Raw genomic sequence first — 17,836 nt, forward strand, 5'->3', positions numbered from 1 at the left:
GTGCCCCAGCTGTTCCTCTTAGGATTCAGCTCTCTGCCATGGCCTGAGAAAGCAGAAGAGGGCCCAAGTGCTTGGAGACCCGGAAGGAGCTCTTGGCTCCTGGCTTCTGATCGGCCCAGCTCCAGCCATTGCAGAGCCACTGTCTCTTCCTCTCACTGTCTGTAACTCTACCTCTCAAATAAATAAATAAAATCTTCTAAAAATTTGTCTTTATGGTAGCCGAATCAGGTTCCAAAGACCTGCTTTCATCCCACTCATTCCCAGAAACATTCCTAAGCCACTTCAACTTCTGGACAAAGACAGTAGTTCTAGGATCCGAAGAACTGAATCAGAAGAAATGAACTTAAGAGTCAGGAAAAGGATATTGTGGGATGTGGAGCTCGGCTCTGGAAAGGACAGGTTCAGATTCAGAACAACTTTAGAGCCTTTTGGGAATTCACGTATCTTTATTCTCATGGGGGTGGGTGAGAATACCCAGGCAACACTTCCACTCTCGTGGCAGCAAAGGAGCTACAGCAAAAAGATCCATGCCCAGTCCTGTCCTCCATTTCTCACATGTTTGACAGACAGCAGTGGCAGGCAGCTGAGGAGTTACACAGCAGAACTCTCAGTTTCTGGGCCCACTGACCTGCAAACTGACCAGTATGCAGGCCTGCTGGGTGCCATCACGGAGAGGGAGCTGATTAACTCTATTTCCCCAACAGATACTCATGGCATTCCTGATCAGCTCAATAGAGTCAGGGGATTCCCTGTGTGTGTGCGTGTGTGTGTGTATGTGTGTGTGTGTTTGATTTTTTTTTTTTTTTTTTTTTTTGACAGGCAGAGAGAGAGAGAGACAGAGAGAAAGGTCTTCCTTTGCCGTTGGTTCACCCTCCAATGGCCGCCGCGGCCGGCGTACCGCGCTGATCCGATGGCAGGAGCCAGGTGCTTATCCTGGTCTCCCATGGGGTGCAGGGCCCAAGCACCTGGGCCATCCTCCACTGCACTCCCTGGCCACAGCAGAGAGCTGGCCTGGAAGAGGGGCAACCGGGACAGAATCCGGCGCCCCGACCGGGACTAGAACCCGGTGTGCCGGCGCCGCTAGGTGGAGGATTAGCCTAGTGAGCTGCGGCGCCAGCTGGATTCCCTGTGTTTTGAAAAATCATCTTGCATTTATGTGTCCCAACAATTTATGTCTCAGAGAGACAGTCGTAGGAGAAAATGTTACTTGCCCACTGGGGCTTAAAAAGATCATTTTGTGCACAGATACACAATCTTTCCATGAGTTCTAGCCTTACCAACCCTCCTCCTTCTTCCATTATACGCTCATAAAATTAAGCTTGGAGTTATTAATTTCCCTTTCTTGAACTCTTCAACTTATGTTATAAAAAAATTCTCTCCAACTTACTTTATAAAAAAATTTGATTTATTTATTTGAAACTCAGAGCTACAAAGAGAAAGGGAGAACCATATGGATGCTGGTTCATGTCCCAGCTGCTCTACTTCCAATCTAGCTCCCTGCTAATGTACCTGGGAAGGCAGCAGAGGATGGTTCAAGTATTTGAGTCCCTCCACCCAGATGAGAGACCCAGACGGAGGTCCAGACTCCTGGCCTCAGCTTGGCCCAGTCTTAGCTGTTATGGCCATTTGGAAAGTGAAACAATGGATGGAAGATTTCTCTCTTTTTCAAATAAATATATACATCTAAATAAGTAAATCTATCTATCCCTTTCTTCTATCTATCTATCCATCTATTTGTCCCTTCCATTCTCTAAAATTCTGCAGGCCTCTCTGGTTAGCTAACTTATTTATGGCAAGGGAGTAACCTAATCAATCCAAGTTTTCCCCATGGTGCTCCCAAAAAGAAACAAATAAGTGAGAACTCTTACACTATGTGTGTACACAGAGAGAGCAGGAGGACCTTTTCAGTGGTCCATAGCTCACATACCACACAGATCAGTATCTTCACACACTTAAGTTGAGTTACTGTATTCCCATTTTAACCTCTTTTCCTTTCACATCTCTCTCTCTACCAGAAAAAGAAAACCACAAAAGGCCTGCAAGGGGACAAAAGAAAATACCTTAAATTAAATTCCCCCTTACTGCCCAACAGATGAAAGACTTTCACCAAATTGCAACAAAGAAATAGGATGACTGTGTGGAGTAAGCAAACAGAAAGGAGCAAAATATCAAAGACAATTAGTAATCTGCCACTTTGAGAGACACTTCCAGTTTTTAATAACTATATTCAATCAACATGCTGCATACCTGTGAGACTGTGCCCTCACTAGGAACAGGCATCATCGTATTCTTATTCACTTGTTTTTGTGGATCCTTGCAGAGTTTGAACCTAAGTGGAATCTCAGGAGAAGGCAGGCCTAAAAGGAGATGTGATCATAAGTCATCTGCAACGGTCTTAAAAGCTAGGCTTCCACATCCCAAGGATTTCACAAACATGAATACACACCATAATAGCAAACCTACTTTTAGATATTTATTCTAAGAAAATAATCAGAAAAGTAAACAAAATGCAAGTATTAGGCTATTCACAGTAATATTCATATAAATATTATTAATTCATTGTGTAAAGTACAATTATGCCATTGAATAGTATGCAGCAACTTAAAAGGTTAACATTGGGGCCAGCGATGTGGCACAGCAGGTAAAGCCGCCACCTGCAATGCCAGCAACCCATACTGGTGTGGGTTCATGTCCCAGTTGTTCCACTTCTGATCCAGCTCCCAGCTAATGGCCTGGGAAAAGCAGTGGAAGATGGCCCAAGTGCTTGGGTCCCTGCCATCCACAGGGGAGACCTGGAAGAAGCTCCTCATCCCTGGCTTTGTCCTGGCCCAGTCCCAACCACTGCAGCTACCTGGGGAGAGAAGCAACAGATGGGAGACCTCTTTGCCTCTGTCTCTCCCTCTAACTCTGACTTTCAAATAAATAAATCTTTTATAAATAAATAAATGGTTTACATAAGCTCCTTCAATGTGAATCTGGAATCTCCTTTCTACACTGGCAGCTGAGGAGACAGTGGCACCTGCCATGGCTTACAAATGGCCCAGGGTAGGAATGGAGACTGAGGTCTCCACTGTACCATTGAAAGGTGCAGGATGGGCCGGCGCTGAGGCTAAACAGGCTAATCTTCCACCTAGCGGCGCTGGCACACCGGGTTCTAGTCCCGGTTGGGGCGCCAGATTCTGTCCCGGTTGCCCCTCTTCCAGGCCAGCTCTCTGCTGTGGCCTGGGATTGCAGTGGAGGATGGCCCAGGTGCTTGGGCCCTGCACCCCATGGGAGACCAGGAAAAGCACCTGGCTCCTGGCTCCTGCCATTGGATCAGCGCGGTGTGCCGGCCGCAGCGTGCCGGCCGCGGCGGCCATTGGAGGGTGAACCAACGGCAAAGGAAGACCTTTCTCTCTGTCTCTCTCTCACTATCCACTCTGCCTGTCAAAAAAATAAAAAATAAAAATAAATAAAAAAAAAGAAAGATTCCAGACTGATAGGTGATCAGTGAAACACACACACCTACACAGTGCAGTGGAGGATGAAGATGCAACTGCGTTCCAGTAGCAGACAGGAAGTGTCTACTTGAAAAAGTACCTGCTCCTACAGACCAACAATACCTAAGTACATTCTCGATGAGAAAAAGAATTTGCTTCTACCACATTCTGACTGCTGCGGGAGAGTTTTCTGTGTTCTTAGATTTTCCTTTGGCCTGTTCCTTTACTATGTGTAAAGTAACTGGCATATATATCGCCTGTTTTGTAGCTAAACGGCCAATGACAGATACATTTTGGTTGACTTCAAGTGGAGATAAGATGGAATAAAACAGGTTCTGTGCAAATTTCATGGCCACTAGTGGCATGCTCACTCAGCTCTTATCTCTGTCTCAGTAAGTTATTTTGCCCTCACCATGTTAACTAAACAATATAAACATCCTTGCACACCTCGTTTACCTGGAGAATTTTAATGATTTTTCCTTACTGTAAAATCAAAGACAATTTCAAAAATTTTTGTATATAGCTGTTACATGTAAAGCAAACTGCCTTCACATGGGGTAAATTATTCTCTAAAAAATGCTACACAGTTTTTTTTAAAGTCTTGTTTGTTTATTTGAGAGGTAGAATCACAGACAGAGAGAGGGAGAGCCAGAAAGAAAAGTCTTCCATCTGCTCATTCACTCCCCAAATGGCTTCAGTGACCAGACTGAGCTGATCAGGGGCCAGGAGCTTCTTCTGGTTCTCCCACGTGGGTGCAAGGGCACTTGGGCCATCCTCCACTGCTTTCCCAGACCATAAGCAGAGAGTTGGATTGGAAGAGAAGCAATCAGAACACAGACAGATGCCCATATGGGATGCTGGTGCAGCAGGCAGAAGCTTAGCCTACTATGCCACAGCACTGGTCCACTACAGTTTTTGCTTCAAAAAAAGCATCTTGTCTAAATAAAATTCTTATTTAAATGAAAAATAAAAAGTTAACAGGCGAGTAAAATGTTGTGGTAGACACAGAGAAGAGGAGAGACATACATAGCTTGATAACTATGAAAACTGGCATTAAAGTCTAAACAGCTATACAAAAACTAAGTACTAACCATTACTGAGAGTGGAATTACAAGGAAGGGCAAGGGATGAGATCTTTCACTTTCTACATTACACACCTTTATATTTGAAAAGCAGAGAGACAGAGACCAAAAGACAAAGAAAGATCTTTCAACCACTGGTTCATGCTTCAAATGCCCACAAAAGCCAGGACTGGGCCAGGTGAAAGCCAGGAGCCCAGAACACAGTCTGGGTCTCCCAAATGTGGCAGGGACAAAGTACTTGCTCCATCTCCTGCTGTCTCCCAGGATGGTTGTATCAGAAGCAGAATAGGTAGGAGACAAACCAGGCACTCTGGTGTGGGAAGTGAGTATTCCAAGTGGCAACTTAACAGCAGGGCCAAAGCCCATCCAGCCTTTTATACTTTTAGTAGTCAGAAAACATAATAAAAGTCTATCCATTTGGGGCCGGCGCTGTGGCGCAGAAGATTAAAGCCCTGGCCTGAAGCGCTGGCATCCCATATGGGTGCCGGTTCTAGTCTCCGCTGCTCCTCTTCCAATCCAGCTCTCTGCTATGGTCTGGGATAGCAGTAAAAGATGGCCCAAATCCTTGGGCCCCTGCAACCACGTGAGAGACCCAGAAGAAGCTCCTGGCTCCTGGCTTCAGATCGGCACAGATCCGGCCATTGCAGCCATTTGGGGAGTGAACCAGCGGATGGAAGACCCCTGTCTCTCTCTCTCTCTCTACCTCTCTCTGTAACTCTGTCTTTCAAATAAATAAAATAAATCTTTAAAAAAAAGTCTATATATTTGGAAAAGAAAGAAAAAAGTCTGGCTGGAATGTTGAAACAGACCTCTAACTTTTTCTTCCTACTTTATATATCCTAAGAAGGCACTTTGTAGACAAATAGCACATGTTTCCCCTTCCAATGACAAGTAGGAAAAATCAATCCACAACAAACTATAGCTTTCATTTGGGGTATCAGATGAGATGATATACAGTGAGAGTACTTTGTGGCCTACAAAATAATACACAAAAGTTGGAAGACCTTTGTGTATATTTAGAACATTTTTTTTTTTTTTTTTTTTTTTTTGGACAGGCAGAGTTAGACAGTGAGAGAGAGAGACAGAGAGAAAGGTCTTCCTTCCATTGGTTCACCCTCCAAATGGCCGCTACTGCCGGTACACAGTGCTGATCTGAAGCCAGAAGCCAGGTGCTTCCTCCGGGTCTCCCATGAGGCTGCAGGGCCCAAGCACGTGGGTCATCCTCCACTGCACTCCTGGGCCACTTTCCTTCTATTTAACATCTATTTACAGATATCTTCCAAAGTGGGAATAAAGCTCCCGGGAAGAAGCATGAAAGGAAATAGCCAAGCTTACACTTAAACCACTGCTGCAGAATTCATCTCTGTGAATGACCGTCTGGAAGGGGACTCAGGAAGGACAGAGAATTGGTAGGACAAAGACACTTTTTAAAAAAGATCTATTTATTTTATTATTTGAGAAGCAGAGTTACTGACAGACAGAGGGAGAGACACAGAGAGAGATCTGCCATCCCCTGGTTCACTCCCCAAATGGCCTCAACTAAAGCCAGGAGCCAGGAACTTCTTCCTGGTCTCCCACATGGGTGCATGGGCCCAAGGACTTGGGCCATCTTCTACTGCTTTCCCAGACCACAGCAGGGAGCTGGATGGGAAGTAGAGCAGCCGGGACTCGAACCGGCACCCACATGGGACGCCAGCACCACAGGCAGAGGCATAGCCTACTACACCACAGCACCAGCCACTCAAAGACACTTTCACAGACAGCTGTATGGGGGAGGGTGCTTGGCGTGGCAGTTAGGATGCTGCATGGGATGCCACATGTAAGGGTGCCTAGGCTCAAGTCCTGGCTCCACTCCCAATTCCAGCTTCTGACAATGTGCACCTCCGGGAGGCAGCATAGCTCAAGCACTATGTGGGAGACCGAGATCAAATTCCTGACTCCAGGCTTCAGCTTGGTCCAATCTCAGCTGATGCAGGCATGTAGGGAGTGATTGGAAATATCTCTTTCTGTCTCTCTCTATATCTGCCTTAAAATAAGTAAGTTTTAAAAAATGCTTAGTTTTATCCTGAAATAATGACTGATTATTAAAAACTATTATTAACCTTTATAAACAGACAGGCTCCAGGTTAAGCTGGAGACTTGGCAGGGAAGAGAGCCACCTGCATGCTACTTCAGCACCTCTGGAGCCCTTTCTAGGAGTCCTAAACATGTTTTGGAAGCTACAAGCCCCACTGTTGTCCTTATTGTAACAGACCTGAATAAACCTCAGAGTCTGCTAAAGTTGCCTAAAAGGGCTGGTGCTGTGGCGCAGCAGGTTAAGCCTCTGCCTTCGGCACTGGCATCCCATATGGGTGTGGGTTTGAGTCCCAGCTGCTCCGCTTCCAATCCACCTCCCTGCTAATGGCCTGGGAAAGCAATGGAAGACGGCCCAAGTGCTTGAGCTCCTGCACCCACGTGGAAGGCCTGGAGGAAGCTCCTGGCTCCAGGCTTCAGATCAGCCCAGCTCCAGCAGCTGCGGACATTTGCCAAGTGAACCAGCAAGTGGAAGACCTCTCCTTCTGCCTCTCCCTCTCTGTAACTCTGCCTCTCAAATAACTAAATAAGTATTTTTAAAAAAAAGATGCCTAGGGGCCAGTGCTGTGGCATAGCAGGTAAAGCCACCACCTGCAGTGCCAACATCTCATATGGGCTCCAGTTCGAGTCCCAGACACTCTACTTCTGATCCAGCTCTCTGCTATGGTCTGGGAAAGCAGTATAAGACAGCCTAAGTCCTTGGGTCTCTGACCCATGTAGGAGACCTGGAAGAAGCTCCTACTCTTGGCTTCGGATTGGCTCAGCTCTGGCCATTGTGGCCATCTAGGAGTGAACCAGTTGAATGAAGATTTTTCTCTCTCTTTCTCTGCCTCTGCCTCTCTGTAGCTGTACCTTTCAAGTAAATAAATAATTTTTTTGATATTTATTTTATTTATTTGAAAGACAGAGTTACAGAGAGGTAAAGAGAGAGAGGTTTTCCATCTGCTGGTTCACTCCCCAGATGGCCACAACAGCCAGAGCTGTGCTGATCTGAAGTCAGGAGCCAGGAGCTTCTTTCGGGTCTCCCACATGGGTGCGGGGGCCCAAGGACTTCAGCCATCTGCTGCTGCTTTCCCAGGCCATAGCAGAGAGCTGGATCAGAAGAGGAGCAGCCAGGACTAGAACCAGGGACCATATGGGATGCCAGTGCTTCAGGCCAGGGCTTTAACCTGCTGAGCCACAGCGCCAGCCCCAGTAAATAAATCTTAACAACAACAACAACAAAAAAGGGAACTAACTCTGTAAAGTTAGACTAAATATAACAGAAGTTAGTTTAATGAAAATGTAAGAGCACTTAAAAAAAGTTCATAAACAATAGAATTAAAAGACATGTGTTCTGTTGCAAAAAATATTAGAAGTCTATTTTCCATGTACTTTTTGAAGATCCCTTGTACTTAAAATATTAGGCAGCTTTCCACTGCTGCAATAAAATACCTGAAACAGGCTAACCTTATAAAGAAACAAGGTTTATTTTGCCTCAAGGGTCTGGGGTTAGGGTGTAGAGGCCTCGTCTGGCAATGGCCTTCTTGCTGGTAGAATGCTAAGGTGGCGCAGAGCATGAAATGGCAGGAGTCAGGGAGCACTCACGGCTGTCTGTGTCTGTGTCTGTGTGTGTGTGTGTGGTCTCTCCCACCCCTATAAAACCACTAGGTTTCAATCATGGGGACTCCAACCCAATGACCTAATGTAATCACTCCCCAAAGGCCCCATCTCCAAGCACCCAGCTGTATTAAGCCTCCACCCTCTTAACACCATTCATAGAAGACACATATTCAAACCATGGCACCTGGGAAGTTAAAGGGACTACATAGTGAAAAGAATCATCCTTACCTTCATATACTGTTCTTATACACTGGTGGAAACTGGACTCAGCTCTAAGAGATGTGTCTTCATCGAAGAGCAACCTTTCAAATACAAAAAGAAAAAGCAAAGGTTTTTTTATTATGTTTCCTAAACATAAAGATTAACATTCTATTGACTGTATTTGATTTGATATGCAGAGAGATAAATAGAGAAAGAGACGGAGAGCTCCCATCTACTGGTTGGCTCACTCTCCAAACGCTCGCAACAGCCCGCTGATCCCTGGAGCCAGGAACTCAATCCAAGTCTCTCATAAGGGTAGCAGGGGCCCAACAGCTTGAGTCATCACCTCCTGCTCCCAAGATCTGCATTAGCTCCTGCAGCCAGCGGCAGGAGCAAGCATCACACACAAGGGCATTGAGCCAATGTGGGACACAGGCGCAACAAATTTTTTAACTGCTAAGCCACACACCTACTCCTAGAATAACATTTTTTTAATTATATCTAAATTTGCCAAAAATTTTAGTTACACCACTATTAATATTTGTTTCAAAATATTATTTTTAAATATATATTAATTTAAAATTTACCCAAGATAAAAAATAGTCATATGGCTATATTCATTTTTACAAATATTATGATTTTTTTGGCATTTAAGGGTAAGGGACAAGTGTCGATCACTTTTGAACAGAGATACAGTGAGGAGATTATTTGAGGAGCCAGTGCTGATAGTCTTTCCTTCACATTTCTCTATACCACAAAGATTCTGGGATTAAAAACCCCAGGTTAGGGGTTGCATTGTGGCTCAACAGGCTAAGCTGGATCTTACAACTGCAGCAGCCTCTATCAGAGGGCCTGCTCATGTGCCGGCTGCTCTGCGTCTGAGCCAGCGTCCTGCTCATGCACGGGGGAAAGCAGATGGTGACGGCCCACTACTTGGGTCCCTGCCACCCACGTGGAAAACCCAGTTGGAGTTCCAGACTCCTGGCTTCAGCTGCTGTTGAGGTAATTTGGGGAGTGAACTAATGGACAAAAGATAACTCTCTCTCTTGGTCTCTCATTCTCTGTTTTTTTGAAAGGCAAAGTACCAGAAATAAATAAATCTTTAAAAAAATCCCAAGGTTAAATCTGAGTATAAGGGGGTGGTGTTTAGCATAGAGAGATTAAGACTGGGGATGCTGGCATCCTGTATCAGAAGGCTTGAGTTCAAGTCCTGGCTCCACTCCCTAAACCAGCTTACTGCTAACACACACCCTGAGAGGCAACAGGAAACAGCTCAAGTATGTGGGGACCTGGACTGAGTTCCCAGCTCGCAGCTTCAGCCTGTCCCAGGCCCAGGTGTTGCAAGCATTTGGGGAGTGAACCAGGGCATAGCAGCTCTCTTTCTCTGTTGTTCTCTTTCTCTTTCTTTGCCTTTCAAATAACTAAAGTAAATACATAAAAATTCAAAAACATAAAATAAATCTGAGTATACTTCATAATATAGAGTAACAAATTCATTTTGGGATTTGCCTCTTACTACATGTGTGGCAACACAGCAACACCAAGGGGATAGAGAGAAGATGCACAATTCTTGCCCTCAAGACCCTCCAGATTTGATGAGGGACAAAGAACAAAGAAAAGAGTATTGGTTTGTTTTTTTTTTTAAAGATTTTATTTATTTATTTGAAAGGTATAGCAGCAATTCCATTTCTGTACAAATGCACAAAGGAACTGAAAGTAGGAAACCAAATAGACCTTTTTATGTCCACGTTCACAGAAGCATTATTCAGAACAGCCAAAAGGCGGAAATAAACCAAATGTTCATCAATGAATGAAAATATAAATAAAATACGGTACATATTCACAATGGAATATTGTTCTTTTTTTTTTTTTGGAATATTGTTCTGTCTTAAGAGGGAAGGAAATACTGATACATGCTGTGGTATGGATGAAACTTGAAGACACGATGCTATCTGATAAGCCAGACACAAAAGGACAAATACTGCAGATTACACTTATATGAAGCACGCAGAGAAGCTGAACTCCAGAGGTGGAAAGCAGAATGGAGGTTTCCATGGGTGGGGGCAGCGGTGTGAGAAGTTACTGTTTAATGGTGGCGGGTGTCAGATTGGGATGATGAAAGGTTCTGGAGCTAGCCAGTGGTGGTGGTTGCAGAAAAATATGAATGAGCTTAACACCACAGAACTGTACATTTGAAAATGGCCAAAATGGTAAATTTTGTTATATTTTCCAGCAATAAAAAATGCTTCAATAACCTTTCTAGAATCCAAGAATGCAACTAACAGCTTTTCATGTGCTCCTCCCGTGAATACAAGCTGGGTCCAGGGAGTCCTCTAATGAACAAATGGAGTAGCTAAACTGGTGTGTTATTTCTGATGTTGATTACAAAAAGACACTGGCTTCCATCTTTTTCCTTCTCTTATTCTCCCACTTCTTTCCTGTGATGGAAGCCAGCTTGTGTGCTACAAACTGCCCTAGGGAAAGGCCTACATGGAGAGAAATTCTGACAGGGCCTCAGTCTACAGCCAGAGAAGAACCAAAAACTCAGTCCAAGAGCAGCGAAGAACTGGATCCTACAACATCCACGTGGGAGCAGATCCTTCCCAGTGAAGTCTTGAGATGAATGCAGCCTCAGTCGACACCATAAATTCAGTCTTGTGAAATACCTTGAGCCAGATGACCCAGTTAGATCACACCTGGATTCCTAACCACAGAAACTTAACTGTTTTAAAGCATTGAGTTTTAGAGTAAGTTGTTACACAGTAATAGAAAACCAATATACAGTAGTCACATTTCCCTAATTATCACTCTTTGTTCTGTTCCATTTAGGATCCAAAGTGCCAAGGTGCACATATTACATGTGGTTGCTATGTCTATTAAGAATATTTCGTGTGTTTGAAAGACAGAGAGAGAAAGAGAGTTCCATTTACTGGTTCACTCCCTAAATCCCTGTAACAGCTGAGGCTGGACCAGGTTGAAGACAGGAGACCAGAACTCAATCCGAATTTCTCACATGGGTTGCAGGGACACAACCACTACAGCAATCATCTGCCGTCTCCCAGGGAGCACATCAGAAGAGGAGGCAGGAATCAGAGGTGAGGCCAGGACTCGAATCAAGCACTCTGATGTGCAGCGCAGGAGTCCAAAGCGGCACCTTAACTGCTACACCAAACACCTGCCCCTGAAGTCTCTGTTATAACATATAAACAGCTCCTCCTTTTCACTCCCTCACCATCTGTTGAAGAGACAGAGCTGTTTTTCTTACAATTGTCTCACATTTCAGATTACTGATTGCATGCCACTTAACAAGTACCTCTGTCCTATACATTCGCTGTGAACTGGCAGATTTAGAGGTCTGATCTAATTAGTTTACTTTTGTGGGCAAATGTATACTAACAACAGGACAACAGAGTATGGCTGCTCCTTCTGTGATGTTAGTGGCTATTCGTGACCACTGTATAGATCCATTCATTATTTCACTTGAAGCATATAAAAGGATGATATTCTAATTGATCATGCTTCCTTAATTTATTACTGTAAACAAATATTATTAAAAACTTTTACTCACTAATTATAATCATCCTTATTTAAGCCACATTACTCAGCAAGTAACTCAGATTGTCTGCCTAGGAAAGTTTAGACCAATACCTGTCTTTCTCTTTACCAATTTCAGGAAAATGAAATTTTTTAAAAGGCCATTTTTTTAAAAAGATTTATTTTATTTATTTGAAAGACAGACTTACAGAGAGAGGTAGAAACAAAGAGAGGTCTTCCATCTGCTGGTTCACTCCCCAAATGGCTGCAATGGGCGGAGCTGCAGCGATCCGAATCCAGGAGCCAGGAGTTTCCTCCAGGTCTCTCATGTGGGTGCAGGGGCCCAAGAATTTGGGTCATCTTCTACTGCTTTCCCAGGCCACAGCAGAGAGCTGAATAGGAAGTAGAGCAGCCGGGACTAGAACCGGCACCCATATGGGATGCCAGTGCTTCAGGCCAGGGCTTTAACCCACCGTGCAACAGTGCTAGCTAAAAAGGCCATTTTTAACTCATTTTTGAAGCTCCTGGCTTCAACCTGGTCCAACCCCAACTGTTGAATCCATTTGGGGAGTGAATAAGCAGATGGAAGATTTTTTTCTCTGTGTGCCACTCATCCTTTCAAACACGTAAGTAAAAATCTTTTAAAAAATTGAGAGATTGGAGACGTAGTAGGTTAAGCCTCTGCCTTTGACACCAGCATCCCGTATGGGTGCCAGTTCATGTTCCAGATGATTCTCTTCTGATCCAACTCTCTGCTAATGGCCTATGAAAGCAGTGGAAGATGGCCCAAGTGCTTGGGCCCCTGCACTTACATGGAAGACCTGGAAGAAGCTCCTGGCTTCAGATCGACCCAGCTCCAGCCGTTGCAGCCATTTAGGGAGTGAACCAGTGGATGGAAGATCTTTCTGTCTCTTCCTCTCTCTGTCTATAACTCTGCCTCAAATTAATTAATTAATTAATTCTTTTTTTAAAAATAGAAGCTCTCAGAGACATCAGAAATACAAAAGAAACCACCTGTAAATTTTAGAAGAAAAAAAAAATGATTGTATCTGAAATTGGGGGGAAAAAAACACCAAATGGGCTCAAAAACTGAATGGAGATGACAAAGAAGAGATTAAGTGAACCTGAAGATACAGCATTAGATATTATATACTCTGGGGGCTGGCAAAGTGGCATAGTGGGTAAAAAGCCACTGCCTGCAATGCTGGCATCCCATATGGGCACTGGTTCAAGTCTTGGCTGCTTCACTTCTGATTCAGCTCATGGTAACGCTCCTGGGAAAGCAGCAGATGGCCCAAGTTCTTGGGACTTCGCATCCATGTAGGAGACTCAGAAGAAGCTCCTGGCTTTGGCCTGGCCCATCAATGACCAGGTCCAGCAACGGGGAGTCAGTCAGTGGATGGACGACCTGTCTGTCTCTGTCTCTCTAACTCTGCCTTTCAAATAAAATTTTTTTAAAAAATCTTTAAAAAAAAAGTAGAGGCCGGCGCCGCGGCTCACTAGGCTAATCCTCCGCCTAGCGCCGCCGGCACACCGGGTTCTAGTCCCGGTTGGGGCGCCGGATTCTGTCCCGGTTGCTCCTCTTCCAGGCCAGCTCTCTGCTGTGGCCCGGGAGTGCAGTGGAGGATGGCCCAGGTGCTTGGGTCCTGCACCCCATGGGAGACCAGGAGAAGCACCTGGCTCCTGCCTTTGGATCAGCGCGGTGCGCCGGCCGCAGCGGCCATTAGAGGGTGAACCAACGGCAAAGGAAGACCTTTCTCTCTGTCTCTCTCTCTCACTGTCCACTCTGCCTGTCAAAAAAATAAATAAATAAATTAATTAAATTAAATTTAAAAAAAAGTAGATATTACACAATCTAAAGAATTGTAGTCAACATATTTTGTAACGATCAGAGAGTTGGAGATCTGAGACACAATGTCCCAAAGTCTAATTTTCATGCCATCGAAAAATCAGAAGGAAAGGAGAAAAATCGGTGCAGAAAAAAAAATTGTTTGGAAGAACTCATGACACAAAAAGCCCTAAATTTGACTGAAAGATATGAATTTACAGATTTGAGAAGCTCAACAAAAACCCAAACAGGAAAAACAGAAACATCACGCCCAGACACATCATTAACTGTGGAGAATCAAAAACGAGAAAAGATTTTGAAAACAGGGGAAAAAGTTATGCCTCCCCACGAGAGAACAGTGATTCAAACGGAGGGAGACGGGGGCTTGATTGCAAAGGGGCTGCTCAGGGACTTCGGGGTAATGGACCCGTCTGGACCTCACCCTGAGAGTCCATGTGTCTGCACACCCACAGGGGCGTCGGCCACCTCCCACCCACAGGAAAGAAACGGAAACCCGTGTCACCCTTCACTGCTGTCCTCGCCTCGCCCCCGCATCCCACCAGCGGCCGTCTCCCGCCAAACTGACTTGAAGGTTCGCCCGATTCCCCCACGGATCCCCCCACGCACCACCGCGGGCGGAGAGCACTTTGATCCCAAACCGCCGCGGTGGCACCAGCACGGTAAAACGCGACCGCGCTAGCGTGGGGCTCGCCAGTGTGGACGAAAATCCGATCCTGGGGCTCTCCCAGAAGCGTCTCACGGGACCTGGCGGGGCAGCGAGTGCAGCCCGGAGACGCCCGCCGCCCGCCCCGCGCCCCCAGCCCCGCGCCCGCGGCCCCTCCGTCGGGTCGCCGCGCAGGGCAGAAAGCGCCGCCTTCCCGGTTCCCACGAGGCGCGCGCGCCCGGCTGGCGGGAACCGACTCCCCGCACACGTTCTTTCCTGAGAGAAAGTGCGGGAGCAGCTCCCGGCTCTGCACCCACGCTGCTCCGCAGAGCACGCAGGGCAGGGCGGGCGCCCCTCGACCCGGCCCCGCGGCCCGCCCGCGAGGGTGCTCCGCGCGCACGGCCACGCGGCGGCCGGGGTCACCTTCTCCAGGGCAGCGCCTCCTCCTCAGGCTCGCTGTCCGTGACCGACCCCTCCACCACGGTCTCGTCGCCGTCCCAGCCCAGGGCCCGCGCGCCCGCCTCCATCGTCGCCTCACGCTCCGGGGTCGGCTGCGCTCCTTCCCCGCAAACACGGACGCCTTGAGGCCGGGGGACACCGCGCGTCACCAACAGCGGTAACAGCCGGCGCGCGGGAAGACCCACGTCTCCAGGGCCGCCCCGGCCTCGCGAGCGTCGCCACAGCCGGAGCCGCGCCGCGTGCGCCCGGACCCCGCCTCCCGGGCCTGCCGGAAGCGGCCGCTGCGCGCCCCTCGGCGGCCGGGGCTTGCGGACCGCGCGGCGTGCAGACCCGGGCCTCCGGACCGGGCGGCGTGGAGACCGGGCCTCCGGCTGACCGCGCGGCGTGCAGACCCGGGCCTCCGGCTGACCGCGCGGCGTGGAGACCCGGGCCTCCGGCTGACCGCGCGGCGTGGAGACCCGGGCCTCCGGCTGACCGCGCGGCGTGGAGACCCGGGCCTCCGGACCGGGCGGCGTGGAGACCCGGGCCTCCGGCTGACCGCGCGGCGTGGAAACCGGGCCTCCGGCGGACCGCGCGGCGTGGAGACCGGGCCTCCGGCTGACCGCGCGGCGTGGAGACCCGGGCCTCCGGCTGACCGCGCGGCGTGCAGACCCGGGCCTCCGGCTGACCGCGCGGCGTGCAGACCCGGGCCTCCGGACCGGGCGGCGTGGAGACCCGGGCCTCCGGCTGACCGCGCGGCGTGGAAACCGGGCCTCCGGCGGACCGCGCGGCGTGCAGACCCGGGCCTCCGGCTGACCGCGCGGCGTGGAGACCCGGGGGCCTCCGGCTGACTGCGCGGCGTGGAGACCCGGGCCTCCGGCTGACTGCGCGGCGTGGAGACCCGGGCCTCCGGCGGACCGCGCGGCGTGGAGACCGGGCCGTGCCTCCGGCTGACTGCGCGGGCTTGCGGGACGCGGGTGCACCGGCCGGCGGCCGAGGGTGAGGGGTCTCCGGCCAAAGTGCGCCCCTGCGCTGGCGCTGCCACCCGCTCCCCTCATGGCTGTCCCCCAGCTGCGGGCACAGCAGGTGTTTATTAGACATGGGTGTGTTAGGTAGGAAGGCAGAAATTAGCCTGCGTGTGTGGGAAGGGCCTAAGGGAATTGACATCCACACAGTCCAGCATCCGCTTTTCAACGTCACCCCATAACCTCCCAGGTCCCGCCCAGACCCTTCTCCCTGCCCTGATAGACAGCCTTCCTCTAAGGCGGGCACCCTAGAGAGAAGCCAGCCAGGCTTCCTCTGACACCCAACAGGTCCTTGATCTGGAGGAGAGGGGGAGAGAAAAGGCGGGAAGGCAAGACCCATCCCCTTAAAAACCCAGCCGAAATGTGAACTGGGCACTGTCTCAGGTTCTGTCTGGAGAGGTGCCCATCGGTTCCTGCGGATGTCCCCACCCTAATAAACTTTGCCACTTTGCTTTCCACTGCTCTCTGTCTCACGCCTGAATTCTTCCCTGCGCGAAGACAAGGGCCCTCAGCTTTTTCTCTGGTGACATTTCGACCATCAGCTGCTCTGGCTGGTGCACTTTGTATTTCTCCCTCATCAACTCCATAAAGACAGGAGTGGTGCTTTTCATTTTTCCCTAGCCTAGCCATAATCTTTTCTCGAGGAAGTAGCGAGAACGTTATGTTAGGTATGTCTCAGTGTGTGTGAAAGCTTTTCATTCAAACCAGTTCAAAATAAAGCCGGGTGAACTCCACCTGCCAGGTGAGGGGACAACTGGAGCCTCCAACACACGGCACGCCTGTTAAGTTTCACCAGCTAAACAAATGAATGTTTTTCTGACCCTAATTCACTGCCCTTCTCACTACAAGGAGTGATTTTGCCATTACTATTGTTAGTATAATTTGTTCATACCTAAGCCATTATTTAAAACACTATTTAAACACTATTATTTAAAACACTACTTTTTGTAATTTTTATTTGTTTTAAAATCATATTTTTAACATTTTTCCAGTGTCACATTTAAGTGTGGAGACTGGATATATACACATAAATGCTATTTTTTTTGAAAACATATCACGAAGTGAGGGATTCATGCCAATGATTATAATGTGGAGAAAGAACAATATATTTTCATTTATGTGGTAATGGAGCAATATTTATAGCTGTATGTCAAAGGATATAACATATACACAATTTTTATACCCTCTATGTACTAACTTCTAAAAATAAAACATTTTCTTGTGTCTGAATTATTAGCATAAATCTCCAGCTCCATCAATCTAATTAAAATATCAGGATTTCCTTCTTTTTTACAGCTGAGTAGTATTCCATTATCCAATCATAAGTTTATAGACATCTAGGTTGATTCCATATCTTTGCTATTGTGAATTGAAATGCTAAACATAAGGGAGTAAAGGTAACTTTCATATGCTTGATGTATTTCCTTTGGATATATTCCCAGGAAGGGGCAGCTGAATCTTTTGGTAGATATAACTTTAGTTTTCTGAGGACTCTCTATACTGTTTTCCATAGTGGTTGCACCAATTTGCATTCCCACCTTTTTCTCTACAACCTAGCCAGCATTTGTTATTTTTAAGTTTTGGGTAGTAGTCATTCTAAACTGGTACTTCATTGTGGTCTTTATTTGCATTTCCCTGATGGCTAATGTTGCTGGGCATTTCTTCTTGTCTGTCAACCATTGTACTTCCTCCTTTGAAAGTGCCTATTCACTTCCTTTTCCCACTGCCTATTTCTTTTTATTTTCTCTCTCTCTCTATTTGAAAGTTACAGAGAGAAAGGGAGAGAGATCTTCCATCCACTGGTTCACTCCCCAAATAGCAAACAACAGCCAGGGCTAGGCCAGGCAAAAGCCAGGAACCAAGAGTTTCTTCCAGGTCTCCCACATGGGTGACAGGACCCAAGCACTCGG

At 47.5% G+C, this 17,836-nt stretch overlaps 1 protein-coding gene across 6 annotated transcripts in view; it reads right to left on the bottom strand.

The window, feature by feature from the left end:
- ANKRD31 (ankyrin repeat domain 31) overlaps positions 1-17,836 on the bottom strand; it is a 201,547-nt gene that overhangs the window by 139,860 nt on the left and 43,851 nt on the right. For 4 of the 6 annotated variants that reach the window (XM_051838689.2, XM_051838690.2, XM_051838691.2 and 1 more), the window contains exons 1-3: positions 14,887-15,247; positions 8,465-8,538; positions 2,248-2,357 (exon numbers count right to left, since the gene is read on the bottom strand). In XM_051838689.2, coding sequence (XP_051694649.2) covers positions 2,248-2,357; positions 8,465-8,538; positions 14,887-14,990 — 288 coding nt within the window. In that variant the 5' untranslated portion in view covers positions 14,991-15,247. Of the gene's footprint in view, positions 1-2,247; positions 2,358-8,464; positions 8,539-14,886; positions 15,248-17,836 lie in introns of those variants that run through there. The other 2 variants (XM_051838687.2, XM_051838688.2) reach the window with 2 other exon arrangements.

The sequence above is a fragment of the Oryctolagus cuniculus genome, chromosome 14, assembly GCF_964237555.1.
Source record: "Oryctolagus cuniculus chromosome 14, mOryCun1.1, whole genome shotgun sequence".
In the NCBI taxonomy this organism is placed as follows: Eukaryota; Metazoa; Chordata; class Mammalia; order Lagomorpha; family Leporidae; genus Oryctolagus; species Oryctolagus cuniculus.